At 41.3% G+C, this 20,790-nt stretch overlaps 1 protein-coding gene across 1 annotated transcript in view; it reads right to left on the minus strand.

Annotated features, from left to right (window-relative positions):
• The window catches only part of STXBP2 (syntaxin binding protein 2), a 46,539-nt gene that overhangs the window by 12,320 nt on the left and 13,429 nt on the right, over nucleotides 1-20,790 (minus strand). Inside the window, exons 2-8 of the mRNA XM_081317672.1 lie at nucleotides 9,412-9,461; nucleotides 8,192-8,273; nucleotides 7,815-7,891; nucleotides 7,433-7,511; nucleotides 4,717-4,820; nucleotides 3,084-3,232; nucleotides 2,367-2,451 (exon numbers count right to left, since the gene is read on the minus strand). Coding sequence (XP_081173798.1) covers nucleotides 2,367-2,451; nucleotides 3,084-3,232; nucleotides 4,717-4,820; nucleotides 7,433-7,511; nucleotides 7,815-7,891; nucleotides 8,192-8,273; nucleotides 9,412-9,461 — 626 coding nt within the window. The remainder of the gene's footprint in view (nucleotides 1-2,366; nucleotides 2,452-3,083; nucleotides 3,233-4,716; nucleotides 4,821-7,432; nucleotides 7,512-7,814; nucleotides 7,892-8,191; nucleotides 8,274-9,411; nucleotides 9,462-20,790) is intronic.

A 20,790-nucleotide genomic window follows, 5' to 3' on the forward strand; every position in this document is an offset into this window, starting at 1 on the left:
GGGCGGCGAGAGCCCTAATAAGCAGGCATATACATATAATGAAGGCTATTGCTAAGCACATTGATTTGTGCTTTAGATTGTAAGCCGCCCTGAGTCTTCGGAGAAGGGCGGGATATAAATGGGATAAAATAAATAAAATAAATAAATCTGTTTCACAGTCACCACTTGGCCATATCTTTGAGCAACTCCACTTCCTTTTAACAATAATGTAGTCAATTTGATTTCTATGCATTCCATCCAAAGATGTCCCCGTAGACAGTGTTAGTAATAAAGATATAATTGGATTGGCAGAAATCAGTAAGACATTCTCCTGTTTCATTTTGGTTTCTTAAGTCATATAGTCCAACTACATTTTCTTCCTTAATATTTCCAGTTTTGGCATTCCAGTCTCCAATCATTCAAACTGAACTTGACCATCAAATCCTGCTTCTACATCAATTTCTGGAGGATACATGCTGGTGATGACCTATAAAGCCCTACATGGCATGGGTCCGGAGTACCTAAGGGAGCACCTGCGGCCGGCGTCAACTTCCCTCCGCCCAGTGCGCTCCCACAGAGAGGGCCTCCTCAGGGTGCCACCGGTCAGAGAATGCCAACTGATGGCCCCCAGGGGGAGGGTGTTCTCTGTGGGCGCGCCAGACCTTTGGAACCGTTTACCGGTTGAGCTCCGGATGGCTCCCGACCTTCGCTCCTTCCGACGTGATCTAAAAACTTATTTATTTGAACAAGCTGGCCTGGTCTGATGGGTTTGGGGTTTTAATTACTGTTTTTAATTAATTTATTGTATTCGGGCACAATTGTTTAATTTGTTTTTAATTTTTGTATTTTGTACTTTTGGTATTTATTGCCCTGTACACTGCCCTGAGTCCTTCGGGAGAAGGGCGGTATATAAATAAAATAAAATAAAATAAAATAAAATAAATAAATAAATGTCAAATTAAAAGTCTAAGTGATGTTACTGTCCACAAAGTCTTTTTAATACATTTGATTGGAGCCAAGTACTACTTTTGCTATACCTTTCCTAACTACAAAAGCAATTCCAGCCCAGGTTTTCATGTTTTAAGTAGTAAACAGCATGAGCCTCTGACTCAAAATGTGGAGTTTCAGTCTATCTCCATTCACTGATGTTGCCCATGATGTCACTTTCTAGTAGTTTGACTTTTTTCACTGTGTCGAGCTTTCTCATGTTCTTACGTTTCATGTCCCCACCATAATTCTGTCTCTGCAGCTTTGAATTTTCTTTTCCTGTTTGACAAAATCAGCAACTAGACTTCTTTAATCTAGCCATGCCGTAAACTTCATTAGTACTCTACAAGATCCTTGGTTATTTCTTAGTAGTAAGAAAAAAACAATAGTAAGTTGATGGCCCAACCTGAGGGGCCATCATCCGGCATTATATTGTAAATCATTTTATATTTTTATCCATGTTTTTTTCTTGGATTATTCTTGCTTTCTCCTGTGCAGTATGAAATTATGCTTTTGCTGTTGTCATTAAAGTGATCATCTGCCTCCAGGATCTTTATTTAGCATTATAGGTACCTGCTTTCTTTAGATGGACAGCTGGGATTCATTCATGCCCTGCGTAATGCTGCAGGAAATATATATTCTTGGCATTCTTTGCTCATCCCATCCCAGAAATATTCCCCACTGCCATAGTGAGGCACCACAGCAGGACTTGGACAGGACATGTATCTAATCATAAAGATCAATAGTTTGTTAGCTAAGTAGATATGTGGAAAACCTGGAGGACTTCCCACCACAATTTGTTTAGAACTGAAATGCAGTGGTGAGAATTTGTTCAAATAGTGTGCTTCAATCTTGTCTGTATAGACCATTTTTCTGATCACTGTCTTATTTCCTGGCTTCTTGCTCACCTACTAGAAATGTCACTTGGAGAACACTTGGAGGTTGCTGAATAGTATGTGGGGGAAAGGGTTAAAGCAGAATCATTGTACATAGATAGTACTATTCCAAATTAAACAGTTAACCTGCAGTGAAAGAGACTGCAGTCATTTTTCCCTGTGATCTTGGTCTTTAGTGCATGTCTAAACTTGACTTGGAAAGAACTGTCCAGATGCCAAACAGCCTGTCCTGGAGACCTCTGCGAAAAGCATCTTGACAATGCTTGGCTGGGCATCTTCACTTCCACTTAACAATATGCTGTTTATAATCAAGGATAGTATTTGGAAGACGGATTCTTCCAACTTGTCATGAGAGACTAGATTCTTCCAACTAGAGATGGGAGACTAGAAAATGGTTAGCTTTTACACCCGATCTGTTCATTCTAAGTGACACAACAGTCTTTGCAATCTTGTTCCACCCACTGCCTGCTCTTCAACATTCGGGAATGTTCTGGGATTGCTCACCTCTCCCATGGTTGGGTTGTCAGCTTTGAAGGCATTCAGCTTCACCAACACTGCGTGGGCCAATTGGAAGCAGTCTTCAGAACCACTGTAACCACAAACACACAGTTATTTAGAAACAGGACTTCTGCCACTCTGGAAGGGTGACCAAGCAAAATCAGTGCCTGGACAAGGCAAAGAGTGTCTTGCCGCTTGCAGTTCTTGGCCCACTTTCTTATACACGCATACTGTAAGAAACTCTGCTTTCAATCCCTGGCAACAGAGATGTGTCCAGGAGGGATCAAGGGGGGCTCAGTTGATGAAACAATGCCCCACACACGATTAAAACATCAGATCCTGCAGATGAGCTGGTCTGGGTGTTAACATGGTTTTTAACTATTGTATTATATTGGGCACAATTATTTCTTTTTAACTTTTGTATTTTGATATTTATTGCCCTGTACACCAGCCTGAGTATTTCGGGAGAAGGGCGGTATAAAAATTTAATAAATATAAATATAAATATATAAATATAAGAAGTAGGCCAGTCCTTGCATCAACTAATAGTAGCAGGATGCTCCATTGCATAATAGATAGGTGTGGCCTCCCAATATGCTCCACAATTGTAGTCCCACGTTCTCAAGTATTATACCCCAATTTGTCCTCATTCTCTTTATAGGGTTTTTATACAGAATACTGGTAGAATAGAAGTTTTCCCCTTCCTGTTCCCTTTGTACTAACTTCCTATAGCGAATTGAAGGGTATTCCTTGAGGGTGTCACACAGTGTGGCAATCTGCTCTGCCATCCTCTCTAAGTGGCTGTTTTTATCTTCCCTGCAGTAGGGACTAAAGAGGTGATGGAAACTCTGAGCGCTGTCCAAGGTGTACACCTGAAGAGAAGGAAAGAGAGAAGAAATGGAGAAAACAATGGGAGTGTCATATTAGTGATCTATGAGGAAGGAAGTGTAAACTCATACAGTGCTCGGGTAACATTTTCTTTTTTCACAATAGTGGCGCCCGGTTCCTTAAAAATAGTCTGTCATAAAGCAGATTTATTTTGAAAACTATGGATGTACAATATTTCATTAAATGCTGCCAGTTTCTCTGAGAACCTTGTAATTAACGTTGTGTTCTCTGGTTTACCTAATCTTAGAAGAATCTTGACTCAAAGTTTTAAGGACTTTCTTGCTTGATGTGTTAAAAGTAATCAAAACGCTGAGTGGGTGGAGGGCAATTTGATAGAAAAAGATAGGAGAAAGTGAGTTTACAAACACGGGAGTTTGTCAAGTTTTTTTTTTATTCCGCCTTTATTATTTTTATAAATTACTCAAGGCGGTGAAGATACTTAATGCTCTTTCCTCCTTCTATTTCCCCTAGACCAGGGGTAGGCCATGCTGACTCAGGAATTCTGGGAGTTGAAGTCCATGAGTCATAAAAGAGCCGAGGTTGCTTACTCCTGCCCTAGACCAACAACCTTGTATGAGGAAATGGGCTGAGAGGGAGTGGCTGGTCCAAAGTCACTCAGCCAGCTTTCATGCCTAAGGCAGGATTCGAACCCATGGTTTCCTGGTTTCTAGTGTAGTGCCTTTACCGCTAGACCAGGGGTGTCAAACTCAATTTCATTGAGGGCCGCATCAGCATTACGGTTGCCCTCAGGGGGCCGGGTGGGCATGGCCAGGGTGGGCGTGGCCTACTGGGTGGGCGTGGCTAGAGTGCGTATGGCCTACTGGGTGGGCGTGGCCAGCTCTACATCGTTCGCATCAAGGGTGCCTATGGGGGCCTGGGCAGGAGTGGGGCAGATATGAGGGTCTCTGACAGAAGGAGAGTCTCTGGGCCAGGGCCAAGGCAGTGGGGGCCGTTCCCTCACTGTTTCCAGGATGGCTTCGCGGGCCGCATGAAACCACTTCGCGGGCCGGATCTGGCCCCCGGGCCTTGTGTTTGACATGTCTGCGCTAGACCAACCTGGCTCTCAGGCTGGCTAATCATAAATTCAATAACTAGTTTGCAAGAAAGAAAAAAAGAAAATCACCCCCTCTAGTTAAATACAGGAGAATAAGCCGTGGGCTACTTGACAGCACTTGGATCTTGAACCCAGGCGGTCAGCTTTCCAGCTGACAAATTCAACTTCTTAACCACTGAGCCATCCTGCCTCTCCCTCCCCCCTCCCCCATGAAGTGCTATAGAGGAAGCTCTGCTCCTTCTCTTCTGCAAAGATTTTAAAGATAGAGAGTAACTCAGTGTAATCATTTCTATCAAAAGTGAAATCTCTCAAAGCAAAAGTATGCTATGTTCATTCATGTATCTTTACGCCCTTGAGACTAGGGCAAAAATTAGAGGTCCCTGTTCTGTTCCCTTTCCCCCGCCCCCCCCTCACCTGCGATTCATAGGGAAGGAAGGCAACATTGATCTCCTTGAGCGTCTTGATTGCTTTCGTGATCCGGGACTTGCTGAGCTCATTAAAGAGCTCATCTGGGCAAGCTGAAAGAGAAGGGTGGGAGTTAATGTTTATCATCCTCCAAATGGTGCCACTCATTTTTCTGCAAGTTTTTTTTTTTTATGGTTATAGGTCTACTCCAGAAGCTATAAAGCAAGGGGTCACCAAGCCCCGGTTTGTGGACCAGCATCGGTCTGCGGCATGCCAGAAACTGGGCCGCACAAAAAAAGTGAAGTCCCATCTGCGGGCAGCATGCAAAACCATGCCCCCTCCAATCCGTGGAAAAACCTCTCTCCATGGAACTGGTCCTTGGTGCCCAAAATAGTGCCCTTGGGGGGGGGCACTATTATAACGTACACTTAACATTTTGTAAGTGTCTCAGAACAGAAGTTAACTTTTGAGCCGTCTTGGTCAGATTCTTCTCTGGGCTCTTAGAACAATTCATACTCTCAGTGAAATGGGTTCAAGAATCACACGAGGAAATAATTTTTTTGTCTATTTGTATGTAATATGTTAGATGATTTAGCACTATGGTGTGTAGGACCTGGTTAACCTGCCAGCAGAATTTATGAATCAAATAATTTAGTCATCAAATCATGGTTAAACAAATCATGGCTTAACATGAATTGTACAATTTTGGCCAAAAATGAATGAATCAGATAGATAAAATGCAACAATCTAGTCACTATGGATTAGAGCGCCAGTTTGGCGTAGTAGTAAAGCAAACTGGGGGACTAAGTTTTAGTCCTGCCTTGGGCACAAAGCTAACTGGGTAATCTTGGACCATTCACTTACTCTCAGACCTAGGAAGGAAGGAATGACAAACCACTTCTGGAAAACCTTGTGAAGAAAATTGCAGGGACTTGTCCAGGCAGCCTCTCAGCATCAGACACAATTATTTCATTTCATTTTCATTTTCATTTTATTAAATTTATATGCTGCCCTTCTTCCTGAGGACTCAGGGTGGCTCACAACATATAAAATTTTTTAAAAGAGAATTAAACAATAAATACAAAATTACAAAACAATTTAACCCAGTAAAAGCCTAATTAAAAATCGTAGTCAGTCCAGGCCCGCTTGTTGGAACAACCACGTCTTCATGTCATGGCGGAAGGACTGAAGGTCAGGGGCCATCCGCAGCTCCGGAGGCAGTTTATTCCAGGGGGTCGGCGCGCCCACAGAGAAGGCTCTCCCCCTGGGGGTCGCCAGCCGGCATTGCCTGGCCGATGGAACCCTGAGGAGGCCGACTCTGTGGGAGCGAACCGGGCGATGGGAGGTTGACAATGGCAGCAGGTGGTCTCGCAAGTACCCCGGGCCTAAGCCATGCAGGGCTTTAAAGGTTATTAAAATGGTATGATCAAGAACTGCCCTCTCCACTCCACCAGATTCCACCCAGTCGGAGTCCAAGCCAGTCCGGATCTGAGCGATTTTGTCCTGCAGATACTGTACAAATTCCTCAGCTCTACCCTGCAAGGGGTCATCCCTCGGTCCCTGATTAAACAGGGAGCGGGTCACTCTAAACAGGGCGGCTGGGCGGTTATCTGCGGACGCAATGAGAGCGGAAAAGTAAACACGCTTTGCCACTTCCATTGCCACTAGGTAAGACTTAAGATAAGTTCTTAGCTGTGTTCGATCAGATTCGGATCTGCTGGACCTCCAACAGCTCTCTAGGCGTCTTTTCCAGCGCTTCATCTCCCAGAGCTCCTCGGTAAACCAGGGGGCCACCCGGGGTCTGCGCCAGGTCACAAGCCGCAAAGGCACAACTCGATCCAAGGCCCTAGCAGCCACCCTCCCCCAGGCTTCTACTAGGGCCTCGGCAGAGTCGTGGGCAAGGGAAGCAGGAAATGTCCCAAGCTCCATCTGGAACCTTTCAGGGTCCATCAGGCGCCTGGGGCGGAACCACCTGGTCGTTTCCGCCTCCCAGCGGTGGGGGGTGGCGCACTGAAAGTCTAGCCAGAGAAGAAAATGATCGGACCATGACAGGGGTTGGATGATTAAATCCCCCCTACCCAGATCATTAATCCACTGCCCAGAGATAAAAACCAGGTTGAGTGTGTGCCCTCCATTATGGGTTGGGTCTTGAATTATTTGAGTCAGGTCCATGGCCGTCATGGAAGCCAAGAACTCCCGGGCCAACTCAGACGCCTCACCCACGGAAGGCAGATTGAAATCCCCCAGAACTATAAGCCTGGGGAACTCAATTGCCAACCCGGACAAGACGTCGAGAAGCTTAGGCAGGGCCGATGACACGCAGCTGGGAGACAGGTACGTAATCAATAGGCCCAACTGAACTCCAGGACCCCACTTCAAAAGGAGAGACTTACACCCACCTATCTGAGGGACAGTGGCCATTAGATGGAAGAAAAAAAAATCCCTAGGACCAGCAGCCATACACTCTGCTATTATATCTCAAGCAATTGCACAATAGCCCTTTGATTCATAGCATGTAATATGTAATGTAATGTAATATATTACAGGTCAACACTTATATTGGCTAAGTACCTGTTCACTAACCCAGCTCCCAATAAATGTTGTCCCACTTTGTGTCTAGACACAAAGTTGGACAACATTTATTGGGAGCTGGGTCTAGACACAAAGTTAGTAAAGACAGTCCTAGACATCTTCCTGTTTGCCTGAGAACGTTCCTTGTACTTACTGTCCGTGAAGAACACGTGGGCAGCCTTGTAGGTGAATGTGGGAGTGCCTTTAAAGTCATTTATCAGAGCACGAACAGACTGCAAATGGAGAACAGGTTGTTAGCAGCAGTTGTACAAATCCCAAACATTTTCTAAGAAATCCCATATCTTGACCCTAACTACCCTTAATCATAGTGACCTCTGGGATGAATAATTTTCCTTTTGAGGCTACAGGGCAATCAAAAGCATTTGCCTTTGTTCTTTCTACTTTTTTTTCCCCTTCCCAAGGAGTTGGCAGTAAGTGCTAATTACTCGTGTAGGTATATGTAGAGGTTTCACAGGATCTATCTTTAAGGAGGCATTTATCAATGTATTAACTGCCCAGATTGGCAATGGACCTACCGTCTCAATGGGGCTGATCAAATAGATGGCTTCCAGACTGGGAAGGGGCTCTCGGCGCTTGTTTATATCTTCAATAACTGAAGAAAGTAAAATGTTTATTAGATTGACAAAGAATTGGCCAACAATTCCCGGGAGTATGGAAAGAGGAAAAACAGTAGTAAAAGGATAGACATTATCTGATTCTGACAGTACCAGAAGAAGCTGAATGCAGAATGATCTAAAGAAACCAGGGCCCAGCTATGCCTGGACGGATGCACTGTGTTGGGGAACTGAGGCAAGAGTTGTGCTACAAAAGTTATAAACCTTTCCAGCTCTAAGGAAGGCCTCTGTTGACAGGATCAACCCCAGACAGATAGTATCTTGCACGTGCCACTCACTTGTGATTCCTTCGGCCAAAAGATCTGACATCTTAAAGCAGGAGGAAAGAATGCGGGTGCTGGGATGATCCATAATGAGGACCTTCAGGGGCAGAAAGAAAAAGAATATTATACATAAAGAAGCAGTCGTTAAAGTTGAGCAAAGGTATAATTAAAATAATTAGTTACATCACAAAAGGCATGAAACAATAGTTATACTCATGTTCCAAAGCACTTCCTTCTTTAAAAATGAAATTATAAAACTAAGTATCCTATTCTCCTATTCAATTATATATTGGTCTTCCAACTTTTTATTTCTATTCCCAAACTTGTACAGATAACTAAAATAAGCCCACATCCATATCCATTTCTCTTTCCCTCCCCAATTAAGTCCTATTTCAAAATAAGCCTGGAGGTTTTAAGTTTGGGGATCTGACTTTCTTTCTAAGGCATCTTTATCATTATGAATGGCTGGATCATAATACTACTTTGCTAGTAAGTCAGCATTTACTATTCCAGTTCCTGGAAATAAGGACCCATTTTTGTTCTCCATCTGAGTAAAGAGAGTACTGTAACGATGAGTTAGGCATTTAAAACAATTTTACTTGCATTGGAGAGTTCTTTAAAACCTATTATCTCATTGATGTACTGTAATTTCTCTGCACAAAGATAAAGGATATTTTCAGATCTGCTTTCTATCATCAGCTAACACTTCTTTTTTTGGGTAGTATAATGCAAGATTGGTCACAGCACTGAGGGTTCCATCTTTGTTTGTTTGTGTGTGTGTGTGTGTGTGTGTGTGTGTGCGCATCTGTGGGTGTATAGTTTAAAGGGGCAATTATGTTTTTGAATACTCTGAGATGGAGTATATTTACTAACTTGACAACAAATTGTAGGTTAGATATGAGATAATCAGCATAGCTAAATAACACACCTGCAAACTCAGTAGAGCAAAACTAATTTAATAACATCTTTGTCTGTCTCAGTTAGTAATTTCAAGGCTCACTTGCTACCTTGCTGCATCAGGAAAAGATATGAGAAGCGTGAAGAACCTTAAGTGTCACAGTAAAGGATACAGCAGGTCTACTGAACACAAGGCCCAGAGTTTACTGTGTGATGAATTAACTGCATCACAGATTTACTAAATATATAAACAGAAAGTCCAGTGCAGATGCATACAATTTAGATTAGTAAACTGATTAGACAAATTTAACTCATCCAAGACACAGAGGTGTACTAACTTTCCATTCTCCTTCCTTCTTCATGCTGTGTATAACATCATTCAGGATCTCTGAAAAGTGAAGGTCAATGGTTAGAATGGAAGCCCTTTTTTGCTACAATGAGAACATTTAGCTGAGTCCTCTGCCACATAAATAATTTTCTTGTCACCCCAGTATAGCTTTTTTTCACAATAAGCAAGGATATTCTTGAGAAGCCAAAATGTAGGACTGGGACAAAAATCACAAAAAACACACAGCAGGTGTTTTTGCTTGGATTTTATAGCAAGAAAGTCAAGCCCATGTTCTGAAGCTGCAGCAAATGTTCAGGTTTTTGACATACAGCAGTATCTCCCAGGTGAATCTCAAACTCTCTGGAATCAATTATTTGAAAGACCATCCCCACACAACCTGGACGGCACCTCACCTCATCTGTTGACCTGGTCTTCAAGATCTTCAGAAGCTTTCCCCTACTTTCTGAAATAAGAGGGTAGCTATTTGAGAGGAATAGCCAGTAATATAACCCTGGTTGTGGAATGTTCTCAGGTTACCCTGAGGAATTTTATACAGGTGATTTTGCTATTTGGAGACAACATGCTGTGAGAAGACTGCCGTCATCATGAGACCAAATGACCATTAGTAATTCTGTTTTTTAAGATTTTTGGGGTGGTGCTTTTAAAATATTGTAGATATTATAATAAAAATATTATACATTGTGGAATGCCCTAAGAAAGGTTCACCTGACTATTTTATAGTCTTTTCACTAATCAGTGAAGGTTTTTTGTTTTACCCTAGCTTTATAAGTCTGAAAGCTTTTCAGTGTATGCAAAATCTTGCATTTCTGGCTCTTTCTGCTGGAGGTTCTAACTTTTATGTTTTAGATATTTTGCTACATACACTACTTTAGGTTTTCAATTGGTATTGTGAACTCTTCATTGGGTTCTATTTATAAAGAGCGGACTGTATACCTTGTACATAAACATATTACAGGCCTGATTCTGAGACACACACACACACACATCCCTTGCAAGTTGAGGTAGATGGGCAGATCCTTTTTAATACTGATGTCTTGTCTGTGCAACTATGCTCAGTTAACATTTTTCCAATGCAGGATTCATCTTATTTGGATGCTTGGTTAAATTTTCCTTGAATTCAGTTTGAAGCCTACTAGAAAAACATCATTTAAAGCTGTTAAGTGGGTTAGGACGCTGAGCTTGTCGATCAGAAGGTTGGCAGTTTGGTGGGTCGAATCCCGAGTGCCGCGTAACAGTGAGCGCCTGTTACTCGTCCCAGCTTCTGCCAACCTAGCAGTTCGAAAGCACGTAAAAATGCAAGTAGAAAAATAGGGACCACTACGGTGGGAAGGTAACAGCGTTCCGTGCGCCTCTGGCGTCTAGTCATGCCGGCCACATGACCACGGAGACGTCCTCAGACAAGCGCTGGCTCTTCGGCTTTGAAATGGAGATGAGCACTGGCCCCTAGAGTCGGAAACGACTAGCACGCATGTGTGGGGGAACCTTTACCTATGTGTGACTTAAAAGTCATATATTTTAAAAATCTTACTGCAAAAAGTGAGATAAATATGGTGGCAAATAAGCTGCATGCTGCATTACAATTTTATGGAGGGGGAGCATTCAATAATGCATTTTCTATAACTCCATGTTAATTTGACCAATTACTAAAAACAGAAGGAATGCTGGCAGTGACCCAAGGAATCCCAATATAATATAATATTGTATTATAATATTGTATTTTCAAGAAGACAATAAAAATAAGCAGATTAGTTGTGAATATGACTTCATAGCAAATATTAATAAGAATCCAGAGGTTTTTAATTAGCCTTTCAAATATGTGGGACTACTATAACTTCCAGATTCCCTCTTCTCTGGCAGCAGAAAACAGAGCACTGACTTGTTCCAAATGACAGGGAAATATGATTTAAATATTGCTTCTCCTGCAGAAAAAAATGAGCATCAGCTCCCTGTTGATTGTATATTTGCTCAGAGAAGAGGTTAAATTCCAGGGATCCTCGCTCTAAAGCTCATTTTCCCCTACTTAACACATTAGTCTTTCCATGAAAAGAAATAAGAGCCAAGAATTCTATTTTTAAAACGCGTTCTGATCTCTAATTGACAAATGGCAGATGTTTCCCATGGATTAATTACAGAAAGCTGTTCCTACAGCAGTAACTATATGCCAGCTTGAACCAATCTCTTGAGCTGTAATGTTCAAATACCTGATAATTATCTTAAAATTCAAACAGAAAATTGAGCTAGTGGTTAGGAATGAGATAAGTTGTCCTTTAGATACTGAATATATTTATAAAGTGCCTGAGTTTATGAATCCAAATAAAGTTTGATGCAATTAATCTTTAGAAAGCAGCTCAATAGTAGTGATGTTATTTTTTCTGGGTTTTTTGGTTATCTAAATTAATCATACAGGTTAATTAAATAATCTAAAGTTGCCAGGCACTTAAATATTCAGACTGCACTAGATGTCTGTCTGTCTCTTTCTTTCTTTCTTTCTTTCTTTCTTTCTTTCTTTCTTTCTTTCTTTCTTTCTTTCTTTCTTCTCTCTCTCTCTCTCTCTCTTCTCTTTCTTTTTTCTTTCTTTCTCTCTCTCTCTCTCTCTCACACACACACACACTTATTCTAACTGGACAGATAGAAATATACCAGTTATTTATATGTATGTATGTATGTATGTATGTATGTATGTATGTATGAACTGGTAATGCTGGTTTAGTTTGATAAGTTGCAGCAATAACCAGAGAATGTAAAACAAACTGTAAAAAGTGGTTGCAACAAGATAAACTGAAGAATTTCAGTGCCTGACCTCTGACTGAGTACAACAGGCTCCATATGACATTTTCCCATGCAAAGCAGCTACCTGCAGAAATCCTTTTTTTAAAAAAACAAACCTAAATCAAGCATGAATTTTCATAAATACATACTTGTAGTACATAGTAACATACTGAACGTGGAACAAAGAAATCTTAGTTGATTTATTGAACAAAAGATTAATTTATCTAGCCAGTGACTATATAAGATAAAATGCTTTCATCACATGTCTAAATTATCATAAGGCTGCGTACTGTCTTAGGCATAAATCCATTGATTGACCGTGAATGCAGCATAGCATTAGATTTATGACCAGGCATTTCATGACTGTTTTCCAGTTCCAATTATGGTCTGAAGTTGAGGATTACCTGTACTGGAAGGATATAATTTATTCCAAAGAAACAGGCCCCAAAATTGGGAGCTGGAGTTTCATTATATGTAGAGAAAGTAAAAATGAAAATCCTGCTGGAAGTGTCTGGGTGAATATTAAAGGGAAAGAAAAATGATGTTGGTGTGGACTTGAGGACACTCAGCCAAGCAAAAGACAGAGCAAAGTGTTCACAGACGAGATGGCCAAGATATCCAGGAAATGCATCACTTTGAGAATAGGGGAATTCAACTGCCCTGACGTCAACTGGGAAGCAAACTTTGTGGCAACTGGAAGACCCCTGTAAGGATCGGGTAGAGCAGTGTTTCGCAGCTTCAGCCCCTTTAAGATGGGTGGACTTCAACTCCCAGAATTCCCTAGCTAGCATGCACTGGCTGGGGAATTCTAGGAGTTGAAGTCCACCCATTTTAAAGGGGCTGGGGCTGAGAAACACTGGAGTTAGAGCAGGGGTGTCAAACTCAATTTCATGGAGGGCCGCATCAGCATTGCGGTTGCCCTCAAGGGGCCAGGTGGGTATGGCCAGGGTGGGCGTGGCCTACTGGGTGGGTGTGGCTAGAGTGCGTATGGCCTACTGGGTGGGCATGGCCAGCTCTACATCGTTCTCATCAAGGGTGCCTATGGGGGCCTGGGCAGGAGTGGGACAGATCTGAGGGTATCTGGCAGAAGGAGGGTCTCTGGGCCAGGGCGAAGGCAGTGGGGGCCGTTCCCTCACTGTTTCCAGGATGGCTTCGCGGGCCACATGAAACCACTTCGCAGGCCGGATCCGGCCCCCGGGCCTTGTGCTTGACATGTCTGAGTTAGAGCAAGGCTTCAGTCAGTTCTGTGAATTCAGTGTGTTAACTTTGTGGGATTGGACATTATTTCTATGGTTTATACAGTTTTTATTGTTTTTCTGTAAGCTGCCCATAGTTATGGTATACAAGATGAGTGGCTACATAAGTCTTAAATAAGTGAACAAAATAGATCCCACAGATTCTTGATGTGCTTTGCAGACACTATCAATGTTCTAAAAGTGGAAAAAGAAACTAGATGATCAACTATATTGGACTTAATACTAACAACAGTCACACCTAACCATTATTGTGGTGCCAAAAATCTAAAATTATAATTTATCATCAAAACTTGTCACAAGTTAAAGCACAGCAGGAAGCTGAGGTCTCTGTGGTCCATGTCTAGTATTCAAAGAAATTAATAAAAGTAGGGCTGCAATTATCATTTTTCTGTTTTCCATTGTCAGTGATTGCTACTGATTGCATTTCATTGAAGAAAAGTGTCCGGATATGACATGGAATAAATTTTCAGTCGAGATACTGCAGATATGTTAAACATATGTTAAACAGTTGGAGGTAAGCTAACTAAGCATCAATGAAAATCCTACAAGTAGCTACCAAGAGAAAGAGGATCACTTCCTTTTTTTAGTTATTTTCAAGAAAAGCTAGCCAGGCATTTGATAGCTCCATTTGGGGGGTAGAATAGATACCTGTGACCATTGGGTCATCATTTCAGAGATTTTCCTTATCTAAACAGAGAACTAGAATGACCATACAGCAGGCAAAAAAATAAACAAAAAACAGTGGGACCAAGAGTGGTTTCCTGCTGGCTTCACCATTTTCTTTATGGGATGCTGGCAGGGCACATCGGAAAACTTGTTTCTTCCCTGCCTCCCTCCCTCCCTTGAATTCCTGGTAGTGTTTCCATTTACTGTATATGTAGGAAGCTTGCAGGGAGAAAGTCAGTTTCAGCACTGGCAAGTTGCAAGTCAATCTACAGTACTAGAAAATGGAAGAGGGGGGATACACTATTAAAATTCATGAATAAGCACTACAGGTAGTTATTAATTTATGACCATTTGTTTAGCGTCTGTTCAAAGTTAGGACAGAAAAAAGTGACTTGTGACTAGTCCTCACACTTATGGTTGTTATAGCATCCCAATGGTCATGTGATCAAAATTTTGGCATTTAGCAACCAGTATTTTTATGATAGTAACAGCATTATGGAATCATATGATTGTCAACTGCGATCTTCTCAGCCAGCTTCTGACAGACAAAGTCATCAGGGAAGCTGGATTTGTTTAATGACTGTAGTAAAAAAGGTTGTAAAATCAGGTGCAATTCACCTAACAATCATCCTGATTAGCAATGGAAGTACTTTTGAGTCCTACGGGAATAGGGCGGTATACAAATTCAATAAATAAATAAATAAATAAATAAATACTGTTCCCAGTTGTGGTTGTAAGTTAAGGACATTTGTACATATTAAACTGTTACTTCCAAACATGTCTCTCTGACTCATTCACGTGAGTAGAAAGATTTTGTAAAGCTCCTCAAGCATATCAGTCTGTTCATTGCTACTAATATAGTTCTAGATTACTTAGATCTCAAATCTGGCAACTCTATAGGAAAAGGTTCCCTGGCTTGGTATAATTATTTTCTTAAAAAAAAGCATTCCATTCAAGAGTATGACCTATTTCGGGCTAAAAATTTGGGACATGGCATTGACCTTGATACATGGCAAACGCTCTGGGACAGAAATAAAAGAATAACACTGGCTTCATCTTACAAAGAAAACCTATTCAAAATGTTCTACCGATGGCATCTTCCTCCAGCACGTTTAGCCAAGATGTATAAGACAATATCTCCTAAATGTTGGAAATGCTCCGAAGAATTAGGTACATTTTTTCATACGTGGTGGTCCTGTAGCAAGTCACAAAGATTTTGGCAAATGATTTGGACATGGCTAAAAGAAATATTAAGACAAGAAGTTGAGTTCAGTCCAGAATTTTTCCTATTGGGCATAACAAAAGAGAAATACCCCAAAGACGAGTTGTATCTGATGATTCACATTATTACAGCAGCAAGAATGTCATTTGCCCAGAATTGGAAAAGGAGTGAAATTCCAGTAGAAAACGAGGTAATAAGGAAAATTTGGGAATGCGCAGAAATGGATAAATTAACTTTGGAAATTAAAAATAAAGACCAATCAGGTTACTACAAAATTTGGAAAAAAAATTATCTTTGGCGGGAACAAAAGGAAGGTCTCTATTAGAATTTATAGATTGGCTGATTGTTCTAAGTATTGTATTATATATAATTGATTTGTATCTTAAGTGTATTTTATGTGTACATATACATATATGAATATTGTAGACAAGAAGGTATGTCAGTCCGTTTGTACTGTGTCCAATGTTTTAAATAATAAATTTAATAAAGTATAAAAAAAGAGTATGACCTATTTCCTAGTCTGTCTTGCTGGACAGGCTCTGACCTAGTATACACAACTCATCCCAGAATCTACATCTGCATGAAAGACAGTTACATGCCCTGGGCTACCTACAAAGTGAGGTTACCATAGCCCTTGCTTTCTGCTTCAGAAAAAAAAAGGTTTTCTCTGTAAAAAAGGGAGAGAAGATGCAATTCAGATTGAGAAAAGAAAATAAGGCCTTCTCCATTTCCCCAGCAGCCTTCAAAATAAGTGACTGGACTCTTTTAGTCTGAGACAGAAGGAAATCTGTTTCAGAAAAAGCTTTAAAAGGATAGGCAAAAAAACCCTATTTAGCTAGAAATATTTTATACAATTTCATTGTTTTTTAAGTCTACTGTAACGTGTCTGAGATTATTACCTCAACTACAGTATTTGCTTTCTATATATGCTCAGTAAATTGTGCTCTTTTAAGCAACTTTGAATCTTTTACAGCAAAGTTCCTCTATTTATTTAGAAATAAACCAACATTATTGGGTGTTGGCCCTGAATGTTATGTTCACCATTAGAGTTTTCTATAGGAGATCCTTTGAAATCATGATTTATAATTTAAATAAGCATGTTTTATCCCCTGTGCCACTGAATATTTCACATAGATATTTTCTATTTTTTTCTTTAAATTCTCTATGTACCTTGTGAGTTTGATCCAGATCCCAAAGGGGAGTGTGCTGTACATGTGTGATTTTCCTAGCCATATGGCTCAACGCTATGGATTTTTATTTTATCATTTTTCCTACTTGTCAGTAATATGTACAGGCTTTTGTGGCCTTCAGGATTAAGGAACTGTAAAGGCATTCCCTTGGAAGGTAAGTGTTGGGAACAGTAACTACCAAACTACTGGACCCAAGAATAATGTGATTCTAGGGTGTGGAGACTGAGAGGAATTTTGTGAGAGAAGACCTGACATTGCCAATTTTTCACACTACAAACCTAGCCCCTTTCAGCCTATAAAGTAGACCAGATTAATAAACAGACACACTGTGGCCTAAAGCTATTATTAAAATAGTTATAGTAACAGAAACTGGCAAGTCTGAATGTGCTTCTATTGTCCCTCTTTTATCTTCATGTGAATTAAGGTGGTCAGGTCTGAAGTGTTTGTGTAAAAGTCTTTCTTGATATGGGTTCAAGCCATGTTTATCTGATAATTGCTTGAGTTCATCAAGGCCATTTGCTGTACTCTCTATAGTCCTTTCAAAATGATGTATTTTTCCTGCTCTGATGTGGAATCCTGTTGGTTATAGTGCTTCTAAACAATTTCTATCATATTCACATTCACTTCCCTTAAAGCAATAATATACAAAGAAGAACTAAAGAAAAAAGGGATAAATGCAAATATGAATAAAAATATAGTAAAATTAAAATACAATAAAATACAAATGAAATTTTGAAAAATTGTTTAATAAAAGTCATACTGGATACTATTTGAAGGAATAGTAAAGTAAAACCAAATGTGAAAAATTTAGGATACATTAAGAAGGCATATTAAAATAGAACTCTCATGGAGTTTCCAACAAGGTAGATGACAAACTATTGAATTATTTTCCCCTCACCTGATGTCTTAATTTAGTATATAAGTGCTCTCGTCTTCCCAGGCTCATTTGCTTTTGTCCTTAAGTTTAGCAGGAAATGATTCACACCCATTTGCTCTTGTACAGCCATCCCCTTGGAACACTACTACTGGTAAAAGCTCTTGAAAAACTTTTATATAATTCCATTTAATAAAAAAAACATTTTGAACCAACTGAGTTATCAGGCAGGCATAGTAGTATCAAGTCTGATTTCTATATTTCACAAAACAGGATGCCTTCAATTTTATGTTATTTCTTATAATCATAGCCTGCATTTCCTCAAGAAGTCCAAAGTAATGTACATGGAAATTTCTCCATATTTTACTTTTATCAAATAGCCATATGAGGATGGGTTTGGCTCAAACAGAGGTTCTGACTGTGAAGTAGCTTCAGGATCAGGTAGGGATTGAAAGTGCAACAATATAATCCTGAAAATACACTGGATTTGCAACTTTCACTATTTCTTTTAAATCAACAATTAAAAAAACATGTACAGGTGAAACTCAAAAAATTAGAATATCATGCAAAAGTTCATTTATTTCAGTAATGCAACTTAAAAGGGGAAACTAATATATGAAATAGACTCATTACATGCAAAGCAAAATAGTTCAAGCCGTGATTTGTCATAATTGTGATGATTATGGCGTACAGCTCATGAAAACCCCAAATCCACAATCTCAGAAAATTAGAATATTGTGAAAAGGTGCAATATTCTAGGCTCAAAGTGTCCCACTCTAATCAGCTAATTAAGTCATAACACCTGCAAAGGGTTCCTGAGCCTTTAAATGGTCTCTGTCTGGTTCAGTAGGAATCACAATCATGGGGAAGACTGCTGACCTGACAGTTGTGCAGAAAACCATCATTGACACCCTCCATAAGGAGGGAAAGCCTCAAAAGGTAATTTCAAAAGAAGTTGGATGTTCCCAAAGTGCTGTATCAAAGCACATTAATAGAAAGTTATGTGGAAGGGAAAAGTGTGGAAGAAAAAAGTGCACAAGCAGCAGGGATGACCGCAGCCTGGAGAGGATTGTCAGGAAAAGGCCATTCAAAAGTGTTGGGGACTTTCACAAGGAGTGAACTGAGGCTGGAGTCAGTGCATCAAGAGCCACCACACACAGACGGATCCTGGACATGGGCTTCAGCCGCTCCTGAACAACAAACAACGTCAGAAGCGTCTTAACTGGGCTAAAGAAAAACAGACCTGGTCTGTTGCTCAGTGGTCCAAAGTCCTCTTTTCTGATGAGAGCAACTTTTGCATCTCATTTGGAAACCAAGGACCCAGAGTCTGGAGGAAGAATGGAGAGGCACACACTGCAAGATGCTTGAAGTCCAGTGTGAAGTTTCCACAGTCTGTCAGAGGTCTGATATTGTTGTATGTACACTCCTTGTTTTATTGATTGCATGAAATATTCTAATTTTCTGAGATTTTGGATTTGGGGTTTTCATGAGCTGTACGCCATAATCATCACAATTATGACAAATCACAGCTTGAACTATCTTGCTTTGCATGTAATGAGTCTATCTCATATATTAGTTTCCCCTTTTATTTTATTTTTTATTTTATTACATTTATATACCGCCCTTTCCCGAAGGACTCAGGGCGGTTTACAGGGTAATTAAAAACCAAAAATACAAAAGTTAAAAAACCAAGTTTAAAAAAGATTAAATTTATCCCTGTATAAATAAAACCCCAATTAAAATAAATTAATCCTCAGCCTGGGCCAGAGAGCTCGAAGAGCCAGGTCTTCAGGCCTCGGCGGAATGAACGGAGGTCGGGGGCAGTCCTCAGCTCCACTGGCAGCTGGTTCCAAAGGGCAGGCCCTATCCCTGGGTGTTACCCGCCGGCAATCTCTTACCGGTGGCACCCTGCGAAGACCCTCCCTGTGGGAGCGCACTGGACGAAGGGAACTTGATGCCGGCAGCAGGTGTTCCCTCAGATATCCCGGACCCAAGCCATGTAGGGCTTTATAGGTCATCACCAGCACCTTGAATTTCACCCGGAGGGCAACCGGAAGCCAATGCAGCTCGCGGAGTAGAGGTGTTACATGGGAGTATCGGGAGACCCCCATCACAACTCGCGCGGCTGCATTCTGCACCAGTTGAAGCCTCCGAGTGGTCCTCAAGGGCAGCCCCATGTAGAGAGCGTTGCAGTAGTCCAAACGGGAGGTCACGAGCGCATGAGTGACTGCGCGTAGGGCATCTCGGTCCAGATAGGGTTGCAACTGGCGCACCAAGCGAACCTGGGCAAAAGCCCCCCTGGTCACTGCTCCTATATGGTCTTCAAAATTGAGTCGTGAATCCAGGAGGACGCCCAAGTTGCGAGCCCTATCAACGGGGGGTAACACCTCACCCCCCATCATTAGAGATGGAATAGTCTGGTTAACCCGAGATGCCGATATGCACAGCCACTCAGTCTTGGCAGGATTGAGACGAAGCCTGTTTCTCTCCATCCAGACCTGGACCGCCTCCAGGCACCGGGACATCACAGCGAGGGCATCGCTGGGTTGGTTTGGGGTGGAAAGAAAAAGTTGGGTACTGATGATACCCCACCCCGAAACCACGAATGATCTCACCCAGCGGCTTCATATAGATGTTGAACAGGAGGGGCGAGAGAACCGACCCCTGAGGAACTCCACAAATGAGAGGCCTCGGGGCGGATCTCTGCCCTCCCGTCAACACCGACTGCGAGCGGCCCAGGAGATAGGAGAACCACCTAAAACGGTGCCTCCCACTCCCAACCCCCTGAGACGCCGCAGCAGGATACCATGGTCGATGGTATCAAAAGCCGCTAAGAGATCTAATAGGACCAGGACAGAGGAGCAACCTCTGTCCCTAGCCCTCCAGAGATCATTCACCAGCGCGACCAATGCCATCTCCGTGCTGTATCCGGGTCTGAAACCCGATTGGTACGGGTCCAGATAATCAGTGGTTTTAAGTTGCATTACTGAAATAAATGAACTTTTGTACGATATTCTAATTTTCCGAGTTTCACCTGTATTCACCTGTATTTAAAAAGTAATTTAAGCATTCTAAGCACTTGAAAATGTTTACTGTTAGATCTTCCTGATTAATAATCTGCATTTGTACTATTGTTAATTTGCAAAGATATTAGCAAACAAGCACAAACCATCCAAAGCTCTGGCCAGAAAACACAGCAGGATTGCACAATGGAAATCAACAAAACTTCTATTTCTCAGTAGCATTCTGCAGATTTGTCACTTGTAGAAATAACTGAGGAAAGTGAGGGAGAAGGAAGCATTCAACTGTCTGCTGGAAATGTCACTTCAGTATCTTGGAGATTTTTATGTTCACATAGAGATTTGGAAAACTTGCTTGCCATCTAAAAAGT

Source organism: Vipera berus (genome assembly GCF_964194415.1).
Source record: "Vipera berus genome assembly, chromosome: 2".
Taxonomy (NCBI): domain Eukaryota; kingdom Metazoa; phylum Chordata; class Lepidosauria; order Squamata; family Viperidae; genus Vipera; species Vipera berus.